Source organism: Penicillium waksmanii (assembly GCF_028829765.1).
Source record: "Penicillium waksmanii strain IBT 27052 chromosome Unknown utg000007l:1.0-4314555.0:1.0-4317578.0, whole genome shotgun sequence".
NCBI lineage: Eukaryota > Fungi > Ascomycota > Eurotiomycetes > Eurotiales > Aspergillaceae > Penicillium > Penicillium waksmanii.
In genome coordinates this window covers 429,169-446,992 of record NW_026643253.1, presented here as the reverse complement: position 1 = coordinate 446,992, position 17,824 = coordinate 429,169, and the positions used below count along the sequence as shown (strand labels likewise).

The 17,824-nt window shown below is 50.0% G+C and overlaps 8 protein-coding genes across 8 annotated transcripts; 4 read left to right on the top strand and 4 right to left on the bottom strand.

The window, feature by feature from the left end:
• Positions 1-1,162: 1,162 nt before the first annotated feature.
• N7481_007012 (actin-related protein ARP5) lies at positions 1,163-3,722 on the bottom strand (the record flags this gene model as incomplete). Its single annotated transcript, XM_057266231.1, has 5 exons — positions 1,163-1,192; positions 1,257-2,051; positions 2,132-3,072; positions 3,145-3,465; positions 3,530-3,722. The coding sequence occupies 5 exons, from the start codon at positions 3,720-3,722 to the stop codon at positions 1,163-1,165; spliced, it is 2,280 nt and encodes a 759-aa protein (XP_057120432.1).
• Positions 3,723-4,163: 441 nt separating this feature from the next.
• On the bottom strand, positions 4,164-4,618 carry N7481_007011 (DASH complex subunit DAD4; the record flags this gene model as incomplete). The annotated part of the gene is made up of 5 exons (XM_057266230.1): positions 4,164-4,192; positions 4,256-4,340; positions 4,390-4,434; positions 4,500-4,556; positions 4,616-4,618. 5 exons carry the CDS (start codon positions 4,616-4,618, stop codon positions 4,164-4,166), a joined length of 219 nt encoding a protein of 72 aa, XP_057120431.1.
• A 242-nt stretch (positions 4,619-4,860) lies between these two features.
• N7481_007010 (uncharacterized protein) lies at positions 4,861-5,591 on the top strand (the record flags this gene model as incomplete). The annotated part of the gene is made up of 2 exons (XM_057266229.1): positions 4,861-5,514; positions 5,577-5,591. The coding sequence occupies 2 exons, from the start codon at positions 4,861-4,863 to the stop codon at positions 5,589-5,591; spliced, it is 669 nt and encodes a 222-aa protein (XP_057120430.1).
• Positions 5,592-6,303: 712 nt separating this feature from the next.
• On the top strand, positions 6,304-7,053 carry N7481_007009 (uncharacterized protein; the record flags this gene model as incomplete). The annotated part of the gene is made up of 5 exons (XM_057266228.1): positions 6,304-6,334; positions 6,425-6,451; positions 6,540-6,588; positions 6,679-6,694; positions 6,757-7,053. 5 exons carry the CDS (start codon positions 6,304-6,306, stop codon positions 7,051-7,053), a joined length of 420 nt encoding a protein of 139 aa, XP_057120429.1.
• Positions 7,054-7,880: 827 nt separating this feature from the next.
• Positions 7,881-8,704, bottom strand: pfy1 (profilin; the record flags this gene model as incomplete). Its single annotated transcript, XM_057266227.1, has 5 exons — positions 7,881-8,012; positions 8,135-8,269; positions 8,383-8,467; positions 8,594-8,609; positions 8,677-8,704. The coding sequence occupies 5 exons, from the start codon at positions 8,702-8,704 to the stop codon at positions 7,881-7,883; spliced, it is 396 nt and encodes a 131-aa protein (XP_057120428.1).
• A 581-nt stretch (positions 8,705-9,285) lies between these two features.
• Positions 9,286-10,532, bottom strand: N7481_007007 (ADP-ribosylglycohydrolase family protein; the record flags this gene model as incomplete). The annotated part of the gene is made up of 3 exons (XM_057266226.1): positions 9,286-9,686; positions 9,831-10,252; positions 10,381-10,532. 3 exons carry the CDS (start codon positions 10,530-10,532, stop codon positions 9,286-9,288), a joined length of 975 nt encoding a protein of 324 aa, XP_057120427.1.
• A 2,099-nt stretch (positions 10,533-12,631) lies between these two features.
• N7481_007006 (uncharacterized protein) lies at positions 12,632-14,060 on the top strand (the record flags this gene model as incomplete). Its single annotated transcript, XM_057266225.1, has 3 exons — positions 12,632-13,480; positions 13,534-13,917; positions 13,962-14,060. The coding sequence occupies 3 exons, from the start codon at positions 12,632-12,634 to the stop codon at positions 14,058-14,060; spliced, it is 1,332 nt and encodes a 443-aa protein (XP_057120426.1).
• A 997-nt stretch (positions 14,061-15,057) lies between these two features.
• N7481_007005 (alpha-keto acid decarboxylase family protein) lies at positions 15,058-16,800 on the top strand (the record flags this gene model as incomplete). Its single annotated transcript, XM_057266224.1, has 1 exon — positions 15,058-16,800. One exon carries the CDS (start codon positions 15,058-15,060, stop codon positions 16,798-16,800), a length of 1,743 nt encoding a protein of 580 aa, XP_057120425.1.
• Between the last annotated feature and the right edge of the window lie 1,024 nt (positions 16,801-17,824).

Sequence of the window (17,824 nt, the reverse complement as noted above, 5' to 3'; positions counted from 1 at the left end):
TCGTGCCAGCCCTGGAGTGCGTGAGATTAGGTCAAAGGGTCATGTCATTAAGCACAAAAACACGGGCGACCTAGCTAGTTCTGCAGAGTCATTCAATAGCGGGGTTCTCCCTGCAGAAAAAGAAAAACAAAATATATGCGGGATCGACAGTGGCGCAGAGCCCGAGGAAATAGGCCAATTGAACTAAAGCACATGACGAACTGTGCTCCTGGGCCTGGCTGTCGCTAAGTATGAATGTACATACTAGTACCCTACCTATCCCTTGCGGGTCTCGAGCTTAGCATGTCAACGCTCCTGCACCGAGTAGACCCGGGAAATAAACTTGAACTGAGACAAACAACAACTGGCATATATGTAGTATACGGAGTATGCTTTCTGCCATATTAAATTGTTGTTTTTCCACAGCAGGTTCCGAAGAGGGGGAGCTATAGGAGTCTTGGAAGCTACATGGTCCCGCATGTGGGAGGATATTCCGCAGTATTACGATACAGCGCAGGATTGTGACGCAAGAGATTAGTTCATGGAGACCCGTGGACAACGATCGTGAACCTATCTTACTAGAATATTCATCAAAGGTATGCAGAAAAGATTTCGCGCCATGTACCATTATATGAACGATAGAATGCCCACTTGGAAGTAAGCCAATTGACCCCTTCCCGCCCAAAGTTACTACTATCCAAGGGCAAATAAAGTAATCAAAGCAAAACAAAACTAAACAAAGACAAAGAAAAACTCGAACTTGAATGTCTTAGATCCCCAGCTTGAGCGTAGATGAGGCTGAGACCAGTATGCAAGGGAGTCGTGAAGTATACACAGATTCAACCCTTCGACTCGGAACTTACTACTAACTAGCACCTACTCTAACACCACATGTACACTGTACATCTACATGGGAAGATGTTTGAAAGAGAACTCACAAAAACCCGAAGCATTTAGAATGAACAATTTCATTGTATTTATCCTTATAATCGGCTATTCAATTCAAAACAAGCCAAATAAATGCCTACCCGTTAATCTTAATTCCGTGCAACAGACTCCATAGCGCCTGATCTGCTCCGGTCTGCTCTGCTCTGCTGCGAATACGATGCCAGTGCGGTATAGCATCGCATCGCAGTCCAGTCCAGACCACACTTGCTCAAGTCAAATTCAAGTCAATTCAAATTCACCATGTAACGTTACCAAGATCATGCTCCTGTAGTAATAAAACAATTAGCCCAAAGTCATCCAACACCAACCAATCGCTACGCATAACTCACCTTGATATACTCGCTCCCCTTCTCCAAATACTCCTGCCTAGAAACCGAAGATTTCGCAAAACCCGCATTCGAATCAGCCTGAGCCTCACCAGCCCACTGCGCCGCACCCTTCCAAGCATCAAGAACAGGATCCTTAGCCCTGCGCACCTTCAACTCCGCATCAAGTGAAACAACACCCCGCAACTCATTCCGCAATCTCTCATCAAAGCCCTGGAAAAGCGTATTCCCACCCGTAAGAAACACATCCCGCAATAACCGGTTCTGATCTTGCACACCCGAGAACCGCTGATTAACAATATCAGCCGCGATCTCGACCAGGCCGGACTGATCTACGCCTGCAATGGATGGCTTAAAAACAACCTCGGGCACGCGGATTCGTTCCACGTTAAGATGCATCTGATGTGCCTCGCGCTGAGACTCCGGGTCAAATGGCCACGGTCCGCGAAGGAAAGCGTGAACGAGAGATTTTGTCCAGTCGGTTTGTGCGGCTAGGGTGTGGTTTTCGGTGAATTCCGGGTCGTAGGTTAGAAGTTCTGTTTCGAGACCGTTGAGGACTGCGCCTAGATCTTCTTCTTCTTCGTCGTCGGATTGTTCGTCTTTTGCTACGGTGCGGTAGACGCCCCAGTCGTCGTCGTTGGCTCCGAAGTCGTCCTCGTCGTTGCCGCGGCGTCGCTTTTTAGGCCCGTCGGAGGCGAGGTTTGCGAGGGTTTTCATGCGTTGTTGGCTTGCGAGGGATTTGCGGTTGCCGAGGTCTGCTTTCATGCGGTCGCGGTCTTTGATTTTTTGTAGAATTATCTGTTGGTTTGGAGTGTTAGAAAACGCGTTTGGAAGGAGTAACAGGGCACTTCTTGTTACGAGAGAGAGGGGCTAATTACCTGTCGGTTTGTTCGTCGCTCGTCGATCCAATTTTCAAAGTCATTCTCTCGCTTCTCGCGGTCCAATCGCTCTTCTTCTTCACGGCGGGCCTTTTCTTTCTCTTTTTCTGCCTTCGCGCGGGCGCGGGCATCCACATTAGACTTCATCAGACGCTGGTGTCGCTTCTCCTTCAGACCCGCCTCATCTAGTTCTTCATCGGGGGTGTCCAGAAGGGGGAAAGTCATTTCCTCGGGCTGCTGTTCTTCCTCCTCGATACCAAGATCGCGATTACGGGAGCGTTTGATAGATTTCTCCAGCTCGCGAACCATCCGCTCAAGCTGCACTTCGTCTTTGACATCTTCCGACTCGAGAATGCGACGGACCTCCTTCTTTGTCTCGGAGGCTAGACGTTCCTGGATACTCTTCCAGTACTCCAATTCCTGCTCCTTCTTGACCAATTTCTCCAGTCGCATTTTGGCTGCTTGTTCTTGGAGACGACGACCGCTTTCCTTCTTGCGCTCCGCGATGCGCGCGAGTTCCTCTTCCGATTTCTCTACCACGATGTGCTCTGTGAAGGGGTACTGAATTACATGGTCGCGGGCTTCTAGTCCGGTCCAATCGAGATACCCGCCGAGCTCGCGGTCGAAGTCTTCAGAGATGTAGCAGTGTTTTTGAACCAGGTCTTCCATCTGGTGGTCGGATACTTTGGCTGGGAAGGTTGGGTACTTGAGCTTCAGCAGCTTGGCGAGGTACTCTGCGTTATTGAGACCGCCCCAGTTCAGACGGGTGCAGTTGTTGAGGAGGGGTTTCGAGTTCAACACGGGGATAACGTGGGTTGAGGTGTGGGAGGAAGAAACGACTAAACCGTCTGTTCCCTTGTTGTAGCGGTAGGCGAAGAGTGAGTCGATGCCGTAGGTGACGGAGGGGGCGTTGTAGCATTCGAAGAGGATCTCATTCATCACTGCGTTGTTTGTTAGCTGAGTGTGTATGACAGAGACGGGGACCCTGGGATACTAGGGGAGGCAGGTCATACTCTTTCTGGGGTATCCGAGGTTGGCAATTGGCTCTGTCATGAGAATTGGACGGTCGACACCACCGTTCGAGCCGTCCACGCCCATCTTGAGGAAGATGTAATCCAGGACACCCTCCATCACGTCCCAATTGCTGACGACGCTGGAGCCCGGATCAAAGGCGCCTTTCAGCTGACCGCGAGTCGTCGCATCGAGGTAGGCGTCGTATCCGATGAATTGGCATTGACGTGCGAGCTTGCGATCGCGGTATCGGCTCATGACGGGGGGAAGGACGAAGCGGGGAGTCTTATCGAAGGACCAGCCGGCTTTGACGAGGTGGGAGCCTGGAAAGACCGCAGTTAGTATGGTGATGCAGTTAAGGCCAAGATGCATTCGAAGCTCGCTCACCATTATCAATGACGATGGCGCTGTTGGGGTTGGCCTGGCTTTGCGCAAAGCCATCGAGTTGTGGAGCTTGGTAACCCTTGAAAGGGAAGTCTGGCACGCTGTGTGTCTGTGGTGGAGGCTTTTCCTCGCGCCTCTCGGAGGAATTGACGGCAAAGCGCGAGGGCAGAACGGTCTGCACCGAGGTGATGGTCATGGTGGCGCGCTGGGATGCGCTGGATTGCGCGGGTGTGGACCAGGAGCTGGAGATTGGAGTCGATTGGCGGTTAGAGGGAGCTCATGGCCAGGGCCGGGTCGATAGATGCAGGAGGGAAGTTTTCAGCAGGAGTGGAGTGGAGTGGAGTGGAATGGAGGTTGGAGAGATGAAAGGGCGGAGGTTGGAAGTTGGAGGTTGCCCACGGTTTGCGGCGAGAGTGCCAAGGCGGAGGAGAGAAAGCAAAGAGCAGCGATGAGAAGAGGGAGGGATACAGTGGAATAGAATATAGTAGAAGATAATAGGGATAAATATACAGAATATACGAAACTACTGACTACTTTGACTATTATTATTACTATACTATTACTCCAATATACTCGAGTTGCTGAGGATTATTCATTATCATTTCATTTCTCGTGACTTAAGATAGATTCGGGCAGTCTAAGTTGGGTTCTTCAGGTTATCCGTGGCTATAAAGATCAGTATATGGGAGTGGATATAGCTGTTGCTACTAGTAGAACATGGTGACATACCCTCAAGGTGGAACAGCACATTCGATTGGTAGTTCTTGAACATCTGGGCAACCAGTTCAACATTCATGTTTTGGATATTGACCTCCTAGTCGGTGTTAGTTCATATATACACCACACACTCCGTGGAAACAAACCTGTAGACCCTTGTTCATCACCATAACAGCTTCATTCAATTTTTCCTGTGCCCAGGTCAGCTTTAGCCACCTCCAACCAAGCTCATCCAGTCTATATCAGGCAGACAAACCACATTGGTGATGATGCGGGACAGCAGCACCGACTGCTGGTGCTCGTGGGGGCTTTCCTAAGGAGGGTTAGCTTGGACGAGGGGATTCTGCAGGATATAATGGAGGAAAGACTCACCATGCCGGAGGAAATGTGACTAGTGAAGGAGTATCGAAAGTTGAAAGTCAAAGTAAACTTGAATGTTGTTGAAGCGGGCGACTCGCGTTTCCCCGGGTCACATGACGCTATACAAGGGCAGCCCAGCAGTTCACTTCTTCATTTACCATTGACAACTTCTACTTCTACTTCATCCACTTCACTTACACTTCCTCTCCACCTCCACCTTGACTACTCTATTCCACTACCCCCATCTACACCACACAATGCCACCCCCCGCCAATCCCGCCAACGACGAAGCCCACCAGGCCCTCCTCAACGAACGAGACATCGGCATCCTCCCCAAACCCTTCCGAAACCCGCACTGGAAACCCTCCCAACGTCGCAACAAGAACCTCAAGCAAATTATCTCCGAAAACTCCCGCAAAGAAGCCTCCGTCCTAGCCACCCAAGCCAACTCCGGCGCAACAACCCCCTTCACAGCCGCCACCGACGGCTCCCAGACTCCCGCCGAAGCTGCCCCAGTGGGTAACAAGCCGCCCAATCTCGCGCAAGCATCGCAGAATCTCTCAACAATGGTCCTGGAGAAGAATGCTCGCGCTTACGCGACGGGGCCGACCGTCACATATACGAATATCGAGTCTGCGCCGTCTCTGAGTGCGGCGCACCAGCGTCACTATTGTGATTTGACGGGATTGCCGGGTCCGTATACGGATCCTAAGACTAGGTTGCGGTATCATGATAAGGAGCTTTTTCGAGTTATTCGGTCGTTGGCACAGGGGGTTCCTGAGAGTTATCTTGAGGCTAGGGGGGGCTCATACGGTATTGAAATAGATGGTGCGAGAAGAGCGGCAGAGCGGAGCAATGGAAATCCATTGCTGCTTGCTCTTTCTACTCAAGTACATATGATAATTTGGAAGGTGAGTTTAGTTGCTCCAATTGAGCTCGTCGATTATATTCACTCATTCTAACTGAAGTACAGTACAGTACTGTCTGAAATGACAACTGCATGTCCGACCAACACAGTCAAGCCCTTTCCATCCCACCTGCCCCTTTCAGGACAGGCTCAAGAAAGCGCTCCGGCTTATTCGTGACCGTTCTTTTCTCCGCCTTGTGCCAGGATGCACTCGACTACTACCGACGCCCCAGGGGAGGGGGTGTCAGTTACAGCAACTTTCTGGGAGGCTGTCGTCGCGGCGTGACTATATATGGGTGGTGGGGATGAGCTATATCGAGCTAATGGGGAATGATATCCTTGCTCTCATGAATCGGCAGGGAGGGGGGAGCTGTGGATAGCATGGTGGACATGGCGGGCATGGCTGAACATGAACATGAATTGTATCGAGGCAGCATCTCATTAGGCTGGTAATTCAAGACAATTCCAGGGCCAGTGCCAGCGCCTTTGCTGGTGCTTATGACCAAGACCAAACAGCATCAGCATGTTCCTTTGCGTAGATTCGAGTGTAGCAGAGAGAGATGAGAAAAGAAGAAGAAGAAGAAGCAGAATTGTGAAGGAGGAAAGGCTTGCATCGCCGCTTAAACGGGCAGCACTCACCGCCCGCAAATCTCGGCAGAATCGGCCAAAAACAGAAAGACGCGAGCGACTCTCGACTTGCCCTGCTTGATTTCTCTCCCTGTTTTACTTGTCCAAACACTCCCCTCGGTTCTCTTTGCAGTTTTGTCCTCTTGTACCGTCGAGTTCTCTCACAATGCCCAGCATGTGGTTATCCGATAATCAGAGTATGTTTACACCCACACCTTCCCCGATCACACGCCAGCAACAAGCCCTACAAACAGACACCCTCGAACAAATGCGCTAACACACCACAGAGATCGGAGTCGTTTTCTGCTCTGCAGGTTCGTGAATTGCTTCGCTTACTCCCGCGACGACAGCAGTGTCAGCGCAACAAACCTACCAGACACCTAACCATCGCATCGAGTATAGGTGGCCTATTCCTCTTCGGCGGCGTCCTCATGTTCTTTGACCGATCACTGTACGTCTATACTCCTCAAACCAAGCATACATATCCCTTGCAACAGCAAAGAAAGAGCAAAATAGAATACTAACCCACCCCTCTCTCCAGTCTCGCAATGGGCAACGTGCGTACCATACCCACCATCAACTTCATCCCACCGTGACCACCACCACTAACACACAACAGATCCTCTTCCTAATCGGCCTAACTCTCATAATCGGCATCCAAAAAACAATCGCCTTCTTCTCGCGCCCGGCAAAATTAAAAGGGACCGCCGCCTTCACCGCCGGCATCATCCTCATCCTAATCCGCTGGCCACTAACGGGCTTCCTGATCGAGCTGTATGGCCTCTTTATCCTTTTCGGTGACTTCCTCGTGACGATTGGTCAATTTGCTGGTGGTATCCCTGTTATCGGCCCTTATATCCAGCGCGGGTTGGAGATTCTTGCTGGTGGGAGAAGTAATCAGGAGTTGCCTGTTTAATGGGATGAAGGAAGGAAGAGAGGGACGAAGGACTGAGGGACAGAAGAACATCGGCTTGCTGGATGTGGCTTGCTTCTACATCGCACTGCGCTGGGAAGTTGAGGCTGGTCTGTTCTGTTTCCCTGTGTTCTGCTTGTTCCATTCCATTCCTCTCTTGCACGAAGATACGGGCGCTTTGATGTAATTTACTAATGACCCTCGATCAGGCGGAATTGGAATTATTCCTATTCTATTCGCGTCGGATTGGCATCTTATACATACCTAATAGTTATAGAGTAATAGAACTCCTCATGAATTGACATACTACTAATACGTAGGCTTCGGGAATAGCAGAGCTGGGCTGGGCTGGCCAAACTGTAGTAGTTATATACGCACTCCATGTGTATATGTATACATATTCAAAGGTTACTAGAAATTGGACTAGACAATCCGCATTTCAACGACAACCAGTAGCAACAAGTCGCGACGCAAGATAAAAGGCAAATACAATTCCTGCGGCGCCAGTGCCCAGCTGGCATGGAACACCCGCATCCAGGTGAAAAGCAAAGAGAAAACGAAATTCATGCTCCTTTATTTCAAGTTCCTATTCTCACAGGTCCCATCACATCACATTGCAACCAAACGACGCGACGTGATGCGATGCGATATGATGACATGATGCCGCGCATCGATCGAGCCACAGCCACAAGCCACAGCCCCAGCACAGCGACCACCATAGCTATCATATCATATCATATCATATCAAAGATGGATAGATGATCCGATCCGATCTGATCCGGCAGCATAAACACCAAACCCATATCTACACCCGCAGCGCAGTGCGCCATTTATTGCGGGTTGTTGATGTAATCGACCAAGTTCTCCACGACAGTCGCGGCGTTGGTGGTCTGGGCACCCTCGCCGTGGTGGGCGATCATAGTACAGGCGGAAGCGCGGACGACGATGGCGCCGGTCTTGCCCTGGAGAGGAGGAGGGGTGTTAGCGGGGTATTCATTTCATTGCATGCCATTGATCGCGTCGGATCTTTGACGGGATCATATAGTTTTCTCTATTTCCTGCGGGCTGGGCGGGGCGGGCGTACCTTCTTGCCGTACAGACTGCGCTCGTCAGCCTTGATGGTAACGAACTTCTCGCCACCGATGGAGAAACCGTTGGCGAAGGCGTTGTCGGCGGAGGTGAAGGCCGCGGCTAGGGTGTTGATGTCTTCCTGGGAGAGCTGCGGGGAGGGAGTATGAGTTAGAAAAGATATTGTTTAGTTGTAGCTACAGCTACAGCTCGCCGAGCTGAGCCGGGCCGAGCTTAGCTAGCATAGCTTGGGTTGAATCTCACCTCGAACCCGGGGGAACCAGCCTCCAGACCGGAGAAGTCAGCGGCAAGAATACCGGCCTTGTCGAATTGACCCGAGCCCATCAGGCTAGATGGAGTTAGCGGGGTGAAACCAGATCAGGTTGTGTGTGGGTGGCATCGTGGGATAAATTCGTGGGGGAAAGGAGGGGCTGAGGTATGATGGAATGGAATGGTGGAATGGTATGTAATGTACCTGGAGTCGACGTAGCCTGGAAGAGTTCATTAGAATCAGGGGGGGGATCACCCAATAAAGTAGATTAGAGCAGATAGACATACCTTGCCAGATAGCAGAGTGAGCGCCCATGGTGAAAATGTGGTGGAGAAGAGAGAGAAGGAGAGTTGAAGAGGTTCAAGTTGGAGGTGAAGTGAAGTGGGGGGGGGAGAGTGCGTTGGCGGTAAACAAGCCCCGCCGCGAAACGGTGAAAAGGAGGTGGGGGGAGAATCGGTGGAATTTTGGTGGTGAAGTGGTTATTTGGATATTTAAAATAGATTGGGAGAGAGAAACATATTTTATGGAATTGATTGGGATTATTCTATTCAGTATTCACCAAGTTCCGCCATGCCCTAAGTACTACCAGCGTGCTACAGTGTGTGTAGTGTATACTGCAACACACTATATCTACTCTACTGCACATGCACGGCCCTGGCAGGAGCTGTTGCTGTCCTCATTCCGCCCTCTCACTGGCCAGAGTATCTGCTAGCCATACTCTACCTTCTTCAACATGACTTCTAGGCCGGCATTTATGCTGAAATACTTTGATCCTGCGCAGCTAGAAGTGGAAACCGAGAAGATCGTTGGTCAATAGAAAATATACAACCGCACCGCACCATATACTACTATTCAGCCCCAGCACTCTTCCTTTTCTGTTGAAGTACAAGTCCTTACTACGACTGTGACTCCTTAACAGCCTCTAACACAACAAGATCAGCAAATCTTCGCCCAATATCAAAAATCTGCCCCGAATTCTGCATCCCATCCACCCACCGCCGTGGAATTGCATCCGCACCATAAAACACTCCAGCCAACGCTCCATAAATCGCCCCCGCGGTATCTGAATCCCCGCCAAGATTCACAACTGCAAGAGCTCCCTTTTCCCAGCTGTTAAACTTGAAAAATCCCCAGAGCGCGACCTCCAGCGTGTCAACGACCCACCCGCTACTTTTGATGTCCCCGCTCTCTTTCGCCTTCCAATTCGCAAGTCTCTTGTACGGAATCATTCGGACTCGAAGGGCGGATGAGAATTTGAAATTGGCAAATGCTTCGCATAGCTGTTCTTTCGACTGTCCTGTATCGATAGAATTAGTTATATGTTTACCAGCGACGGAATGTGATGTGATATCGCCAAGTAATGGGGTGGGATAAAGTAGCGGTGACGGCCAAACACCCCCATAAAAACTTGAACAAATCCATCTTGACGAGTACAACTCACCCCTCATAGCCCGACAAATAACCTCAGTAAAAGCATCACAAGCCTCCAAACAAGCAATAGCAGGATGCGTAATCTGACTCTGAGCCCTGGCAACTTTCCTAGCAAATTTAGAATCCTTCCACAGCGCCACCCCGATCGGAGCAATGCGCATTAAACTGCCATTTCCTGATTTATCGTCGCGATCGAGTAAGTCGTTGACTTTGCGCTGCGTCTTGGCAATATCTTCCGATGAGTCTTTCCATGTTCCAATCGCCTCTCGCGTCGAAATCCCCATGTCCCATGCATAATCTGTCGTGCTGAATCGGCCCTTTCGCATCCATTGTATGTAGTATTTTATGCATAGCTCGTGGTCGTATTTTCCGTTCGAGTCTATTATTGATTGGGCTAGGGCGAGGGTCATTGCTCCGTCGTCGGAGTAGGAGCTGTAGTATCATTAGTTGAGGGTTAGATTGGTATGCACTTTCAATGTTGGACCATGTAGCTCGTATTTTTCTGTCTTATTTTGGCATGGATGGGATGGATGAATGCCTTGCTAGTTGACTTGACTTACCCCGCTGGCTGATCAAATGGATAAACATATTCAAGATCGGAGATCAGTTTAAAGGAACCCTTCTCTTTGAATTGCACCGGTCCGCCCAAGGCATCGGCGACACAAGTCCCCCATATAGCACCGAGAGCGCGCGATTTCAGTGACAGTGCCATACTACTTGGATGCTGAAGTTGAGATGGAATGGTGACATTGATTCTGCTTATGTTGTCGGTAATGTGGCTATGTATATCTTGGCGGGGCTAGCGGTTGGAGCTCGTATTCCGCTGACGATTATTCAGCCTCATCGTGAAATCGAAATTGTTGATGAGAATAGTGTAGGCTTATAGTATGATGCTCATCTTGGACTTTGGGAGGTAGAGCCCCGTATTCTCTGCATCAACTTGAAGGCAACAGCGTTCGAAGAGCCGCCAGATCTACGGCGAATTTTACGCACGAGGGACTTGAATGTCGCAGCCTGCAGCTTTGCTCGAGAGATTTTTGCCGATGGGCATTATCTGCAAGTTGCTAGTCGGTAATATACTCGTAAATAGGACAAGGAAATTGAAACTCCTAGAAATGGGAATAAATTGAGATGGGAACTTTTGACTTAGGTCTTCCGAATCATGATGATCCGAACTTGAAGTTAGAACACCACTCCCTAGAACCGATTGGACTTCGATTCTCGTAGAATATCCAAAGTCTTTTCGATCGGAAGATATTGGCTTGTCATTATTCATGAAGTATGCTCGTGTTTTCTTCGCATCTTTGAACTCCCCCTGAGCCTGGGCTAGCCTTTATGCCTGCAACATCGCCGAGCCTCAATTTGGCACGGCGTTGGGCTTTGAATCCCAATAAGACGCGCAAGACAATATGAGGGCCACATCTGTCGGTTGCCGACGCGGAGGATTTAATAGGCTCGGGCGTTAATTTGTTGGATAGATTGCATGGTGGATGCGAATGTCTTAATCAAAATGTGGCGATTGGTTAATCAAATCAGCATGCTAGCGTTGCACCAGCACTTAATGATCGTTAAACCAGTGCCCCGTAGGCTCATTTTATTCGTGGGTTAATTGATCCTGATTGAAGATAATAAAGCTGGCCCAGCCCGTGGGATGTATTAGACATGAAGCCTCCACCGAGACACCATCGGGTTTTTCAATACAACTCGTATTAAAGGGAATACCCGATTGGAATGGAGCAACCTTGGCATCACAAGACCGATCCAAACAACCACAGCGAATCAACAGTCCCTAACAGCCGACGCTCAGCTACGCGCAACAACACTCAGCGACATCTGTCTGTGCAGACTCCCTGAGCGCCCCCAGAAAAATCACACCGGCTAACGGCCTGGCCAATACACATCCGAGCCGCCCTTGTCGCATCGACCCCTGCCCTTTCGAGACAAATATTTGGGGGTCTCAGTTTCGGGCTGAAACACGCCCCTCTGCGCCGGGCGACGCCCTACTGGTCCTTGGAACGTGGAACGAAGCTAATCAATCCGCAACTCACACGTTCATTCGCTCCGATTCAAATAAGCATCGGACGCCCCGATCCTCGTGTTGGTTTTTAGCGATGTTTTGCCCGGTCGTGCATTGGTCTGGCCCCGTGGCGTTGCGACCCCTTATGTCTGAGCCTGAGCCTGACCCTTTGCCCATGTTTTCACGCTTGTCAAGCGGTGAATTGAATCTTACCTGAATTCGTTTAGCCAGATGAGATTGGCCCCCGAAATTCGACCCTAATTGCGCTAAGGTCCTGCTCTGATCCTGTCCCACGGCGTATTGCTATGTTTTCTCTGCTGGCCCCTTTTTTATTTCTTCCAATGGCTGAATGGCCCGTTTCGCATTGGCCGTCGGCCCGGCCTGAAGGCTTTGCGCAGCACATTTGATACACGTTCTCTGACTGTCGTTGGCTAGCTTTGCTTCAGTTGGAGGGGATTAATTGGTCGCGGACCACACGGTGTCTCATGTACAGACCTTGGCGTAATGGAGGCTCCACCACCGAGACTATGGACTTTGTCTGGTGCCACTCCTTCTGGTCCTAGTTCACTTCATTCAATTAATCCATTAAATCTATTAAAAAGAGGCTGGCCCCTCTCCCATCCGGTTTTTGGTTCTGTTTGGCACCGAGGCCTTCTGGAAGGCCGTCCTTTCCTTTCGATCTGTGATCATTTTCGAGTCGAGCTTCTCACCTTTCCTTCTTTTCGACTTCTCTCGACATCTTCACCTTTGCATTTCTGCATATCTTGGCTGGATCCACATTTTCACGAGACAATATGCCTGGGGTCATGACGATGGTCAAATCTCGCACTGCGCCTACCGAAGAGGCCATTTCATTCCCGGTTTTGACATACAGCGATGCCGCGCCACGATCCGATCTTTGCGATATCAACGAAAGAGCCAAGCTTCAAGAGAATCAACAAAGTCTCGCCCAGTTCGAATTCCCTCGGCCCAGTTCTGGAGATGGACGATCAAGAAGAAAGCCGCCCCCGGGTACCGTTGCGACCTTTGATTTTAGAGTAACAGCGCCTCCGGATGAAGTGGTTCCTTCGCACGCCATGTGGGACCGCAGTCCTATCGGAGTTGGCATTGCACTGGGTAGTCCAGGCATGTTTGATTCGAAGGATAATCTACCCCCGCCGCGTTTCAATACGTCGGTCTTTACGGATCAGCAAAAGGAACAGCCGCTGCAGTCACAGTCACTCCGGAAGGCAAGCAAATGGAAGAAGATTGGAGGTTTATTCAGGGCCAAAAGTGCACTTGCATCTCCGACACGACCAAGACCACCTCCAATAGCATTGCCCAACCATGCCGCCGCGATGGATAAACAGACAACCCAGAAAGCCGGGACTGAGGAATGGCCGCGCATCGAGTCAGATCCCAAGTATTCAACGACTAAAACTACTTCTACGCCATCGCGCAGCCGCAAATTTTCTTTATCCAATAAAAAGTCTCCAAAGGAAAGCAATGGAGATCTCGGACCTCGATTGGAGATTGATATTCCCGACGTCCAAATGGAAAGGTACAGTGTGATGTTCAGCAATGTGATGAATAAGAATCAGAGACCCTCTCTGCTGGCCAGGAGGAGCAAAACACTTGACAGCGTCCAAGTTCCGCACAACTCGGTAAGTGGTCACACCGTCGGCATTAAGAGAGCCTTTGTTAACCGTGATACTAGGATTTCCTCGCTGCCAAAGTACCACCGGTTCCCCAACGCCGAGCAACTTCACCAGCACGTTCGAGCTTTACACTTTTTCCCACTTCACAACCGTCAAAGGCCGCTCAAATCCTCGGAACTCAGAATTTCTCCCGTGGCCCGAGCCCTTTGCTTCGATCGAATACACTCCCTGTAGAGAGTCCATCTCAAGCATCGCCGATGGAACCCCCTCGAGCAATCCATAATAATAATAGCGTCTCGTCGTTCGAATCGTTGCCCATCGCCAATGTCTTTCAACGTTCACATACCCCGCGCTCATCCACAGCATCTTCTCGCTATGACGACAAACCATTGCCTGCTATCAAGCCCGAGCCGGAGACCGAGCCTTCATCCGAAGAGACAACAGTGTCAAGGGTAACACAGATAATGACGCAGAATTCTGTTGCCAGGCCATCGAAGCCTCAATCCCGATCTCAATCCCCAGCACCGGTCCCGGCACCAAGAGCTCAACAGATCCCAAGACAAAGGTCTTCGCCGCTCAAAAATGAGAGATCTTTACAGCAAGAGAAGCCTAGAGCTAACCGGCCAAACCTGACCATTAAAACTGCTTCGACACCACTTCCACAACCCCCCCGCGAAAGACCTCCCCGTTCGATCTTCATCAATCCCAGTTGCCGGCCAGCAAATTCCTAGATTGATCACGGACCAGCCTTCTATAACAATGTCTCCATCCCCACTCTCATCCGGTCCAATGTCAGCAGTCTCTCCGCGACAGTCACCCCAACCTGCGCGTTTACCTCTATCAAACGGTGGCACAATGGTCAAAACAGGGAGCGGGAAAACTCCAATTATAGAAGTCTCGACCGCCAGGTCGGTTTCTGTTTCGAAAGGGAGAAGGCAAATGCTTGTGCCAATCGGATCGCGAGCTGATCATTTCGATTCGAATGAGCGGCTCGTGGAGAGGAAGACTTTGACGCCGAGGATCACGGAGGTAACCTCTGGACATCGGCCTGCCAAATCTCAACAACTTCAAATTGAGTCGCTGTGAGACTGCCGAGGTCTGCATTATCATTTATTCCACATTCTCTTATCTTGAAGTTTCATCTTTCATCTCGGAGCGTTGCTCTTGCATTCGGGGCGGTTTATAGGTTATTCTTAATTCTTCTTGGACATACTATTCTTCAATTATATTCATTTGTCTTCCTTCATGTCACCCGGGAATCCTTCCAACTTCCTCCAACTACTATATTTGACGCAGCTTATACTAGTAGAACACTTCAAGTTCGAAGACTCCCCACCTATTGAAAAACAGCTTGGGGGAAATGGCCAAAAGGTGCCCGTAGGTGGACCTCTCGGAACCCCCCGAGGTAAAGCGGGCGCCAATCAAAACTTCAAAACCAGCAACTATTCAAAGCACTCGGAAGCTCCGAAATCACGGAAGGGTCCGAGACGAATATTATTTGAATAAAGGCCAACCGCATCTCCTCCAGCACAGTTCTTCTACTCATTACACTATCTTACACACCCGAAAATTCCTCCTGCACAATGTCTGGAGAAATTCCACTTACAGAATACCTCTTCAGGAGGCTTCACTCCACCGGCCTACGCGCTGTCCATGGCGTTCCTGGCGACTACAACCTCACACTCCTCGACCATGTCATCCCATCCGGACTAGAGTGGGTAGGAAACTGCAATGAGCTAAATGCAGCCTACGCGGCCGATGGATACGCCCGTATCAAAGGCATCGGCGCAATCGTCACAACTTTCGGCGTGGGTGAATTATCCGCAATAAACGCTATTGCCGGCTCATACGCGGAAATGGCACCCGTTGTACACATCGTCGGTACGCCGATTCGTGCTTTGCAGGAAAAGGGCGTGAAACTTCATCATACGTTTTGTTCCGGGTCTAAGCGTGACTATGAACTTTTTGCTGAGATGTATGCCAAGGTAACTGTTGCGCAGGCTGACCTTGTTGATATTGAGCATGCGCCGGGTCAAATTGATCGGGTTATTCGGGAGTGTATCCTGCAGTCAAGACCTGTTTATATCCAACTTCCGATGGACTTGGTGGATGCGAAGGTTCCAGTGTCTTTACTGGAGCATGAGTTGGATCTGAAGCCTGCGGTGAATGATGTCGCGCTGCAATCGGGTGTTTGTGATATCCTTGTTCGTCGGATCATGGGTGCAAAGCAGCCCTTGATTCTGGTTGATGGTGGTACCTCGCGGTATGGACTCTCGAAATTGACCGAGGCTTTGGTCAGGGTGACCAACTTCCCAACTACTACGACTCCATTTGGGAAGGGCATTCTGGATGAGACCCTGCCCAATTTCCATGGAATTTATGCAACAGTCGGCGATCACGACTATGCTTCCTATGTCAATAGCTGCGATCTGATTATCAACATCGGACCTGTTCACAGCAACGTGAATACCTACTACTTCACCACCGTCCCCGATAAGACGGTAACAATCACCATTGAGCGGGATTCAATCCAAGTCGGAGAGCGCATTTGGAAGATCTCACCAGCATCCGTCCTTGACCAGGTCATCTCGACATTAAAGAAGGAAGGAGTCCCCAAGATGGATTTTTACCCTACTCTACCAAATATGCAGCAGACACTCGCAACCCTGCCTGGCAACAACTCACCCAGCGATAAATTCGCGCAGACCAATTTCTGGCGTCGCATGTCGAGCTTTTTGCGATCGGGCGATATCATCCTGACAGAGACCGGCACGCCAAGCATGGGTGGGCGTGATTTCATTCTCCCTCAGAATACAACAATCATCAATTCCGCGGTATGGTTATCTATTGGATTTATGTTACCAGCTACACAAGGAGCTGCCTTAGCGCAGCGTCACCTCACTGCCTCCGATTCACAACATCCAGCTGCACAGGGCCGAACGATACTTTTCCAAGGAGATGGGAGTTTCCAAATGACCGCTCAAGAATTGAGTACTATTATTCGCAACCGGCTCGATGTCATTATTTTCCTGATTAATAATAACGGATACACCATCGAACGACTTATTCACGGGCCGGAGGAACACTATAATGATGTTGCTTCGTGGAGATATCTTGAAGCTCCTTCGTTCTTTGGGGCTGAGGCTACCTCGACTTCTTATCCGATTTTTAAGGCGAAGGTTAGCACTTGGGGAGAGCTTGATCGGATTATGGACGATCGTGACTTTCATTCTGGGAAGGGCTTGAGAATGGTGGAGGTTATGATGGATGCGCAGGATTGTAATGATACGTTGAGGTTGTTGTTGGACATTTATAAGACTAAGTAAGGTTGAAGGAGTGTGTGTGAAAATGAATTTCTGGCATTTGAACTCTTCATGTACCTAGGTTTACGCACAAAATTAGACATATTCAAAGAATCAAACTATATATCAGACTATGTGCCCTCTCCGTTCTGAAAAGTGTCTGTCTATAGAGTCGGATGAAGGTCGGCCCGAGGCTCGGAAGCTTCCGGAATTCACGCAGGGGAACAAACATCAAGATTCTTTAATTTCTCATGTAATAACAGCTAGCATGCCGCCTGTTCGGACAGAGCCGAGATCATCCCCAGCCAGTCGGAGGGACTTCAATAAAGTTATTTCCGCGTGAGAAAATCCAACACAAACATGAAGTGGCGTTGAGCTGAATGGCTATATGGCTCTGGCCCGCTAACATTATGCCCACAGATGCACGAACTGCAAGACGAAGAAGGTCAAATGCAGTGGAAACTACCCATGTGAAAGGTGCGAGAAGCGCGATCTGGTTTGCACTTTTCCAGCTTCGGAGCAACAGCGGCTATATTCTGCAGCGTAAGTCTTCCAGACTATCGTTTTGTCCTTCTCGGAGACATACGCTGAGGCTGGTAATAGAAGAATCCAGGAGCTGGAAGCTCGGTTAGCCCTACACGAGTCTCCAAATGTATTCGACGGGTCCTCTTTGTCCAGTCCCTCTGGGCTCAGAGGCACTGCTGCTTCATCTACTCCTCTCAGCTCTGTTCCACAGCCCGAAGCATTACTATCAGCTCAACGTGGGTGCTCGCAAGATACATACTAGGTGCTAGTATTTAGACGAGCTGACTCACACCCTAGGTATTACCGCTGAACGTGACATCGGATCAAGCCAGGACTTTGGGGATCGGGTGCAAAGTCTTTTCGAACGACGGTCCCTACAGTCCACAGAAAATCGGCCATCACCCACCAGGCCGGCTCGTACAGCGTTGTTCCCAGAAATTAGGCCTTTGATCACCCTCCGCAAGGAACCCGGAGGCGACGAAAACTTTCTGGTCCTTCCTTCGGAAGAGATAGCCTTCGATTT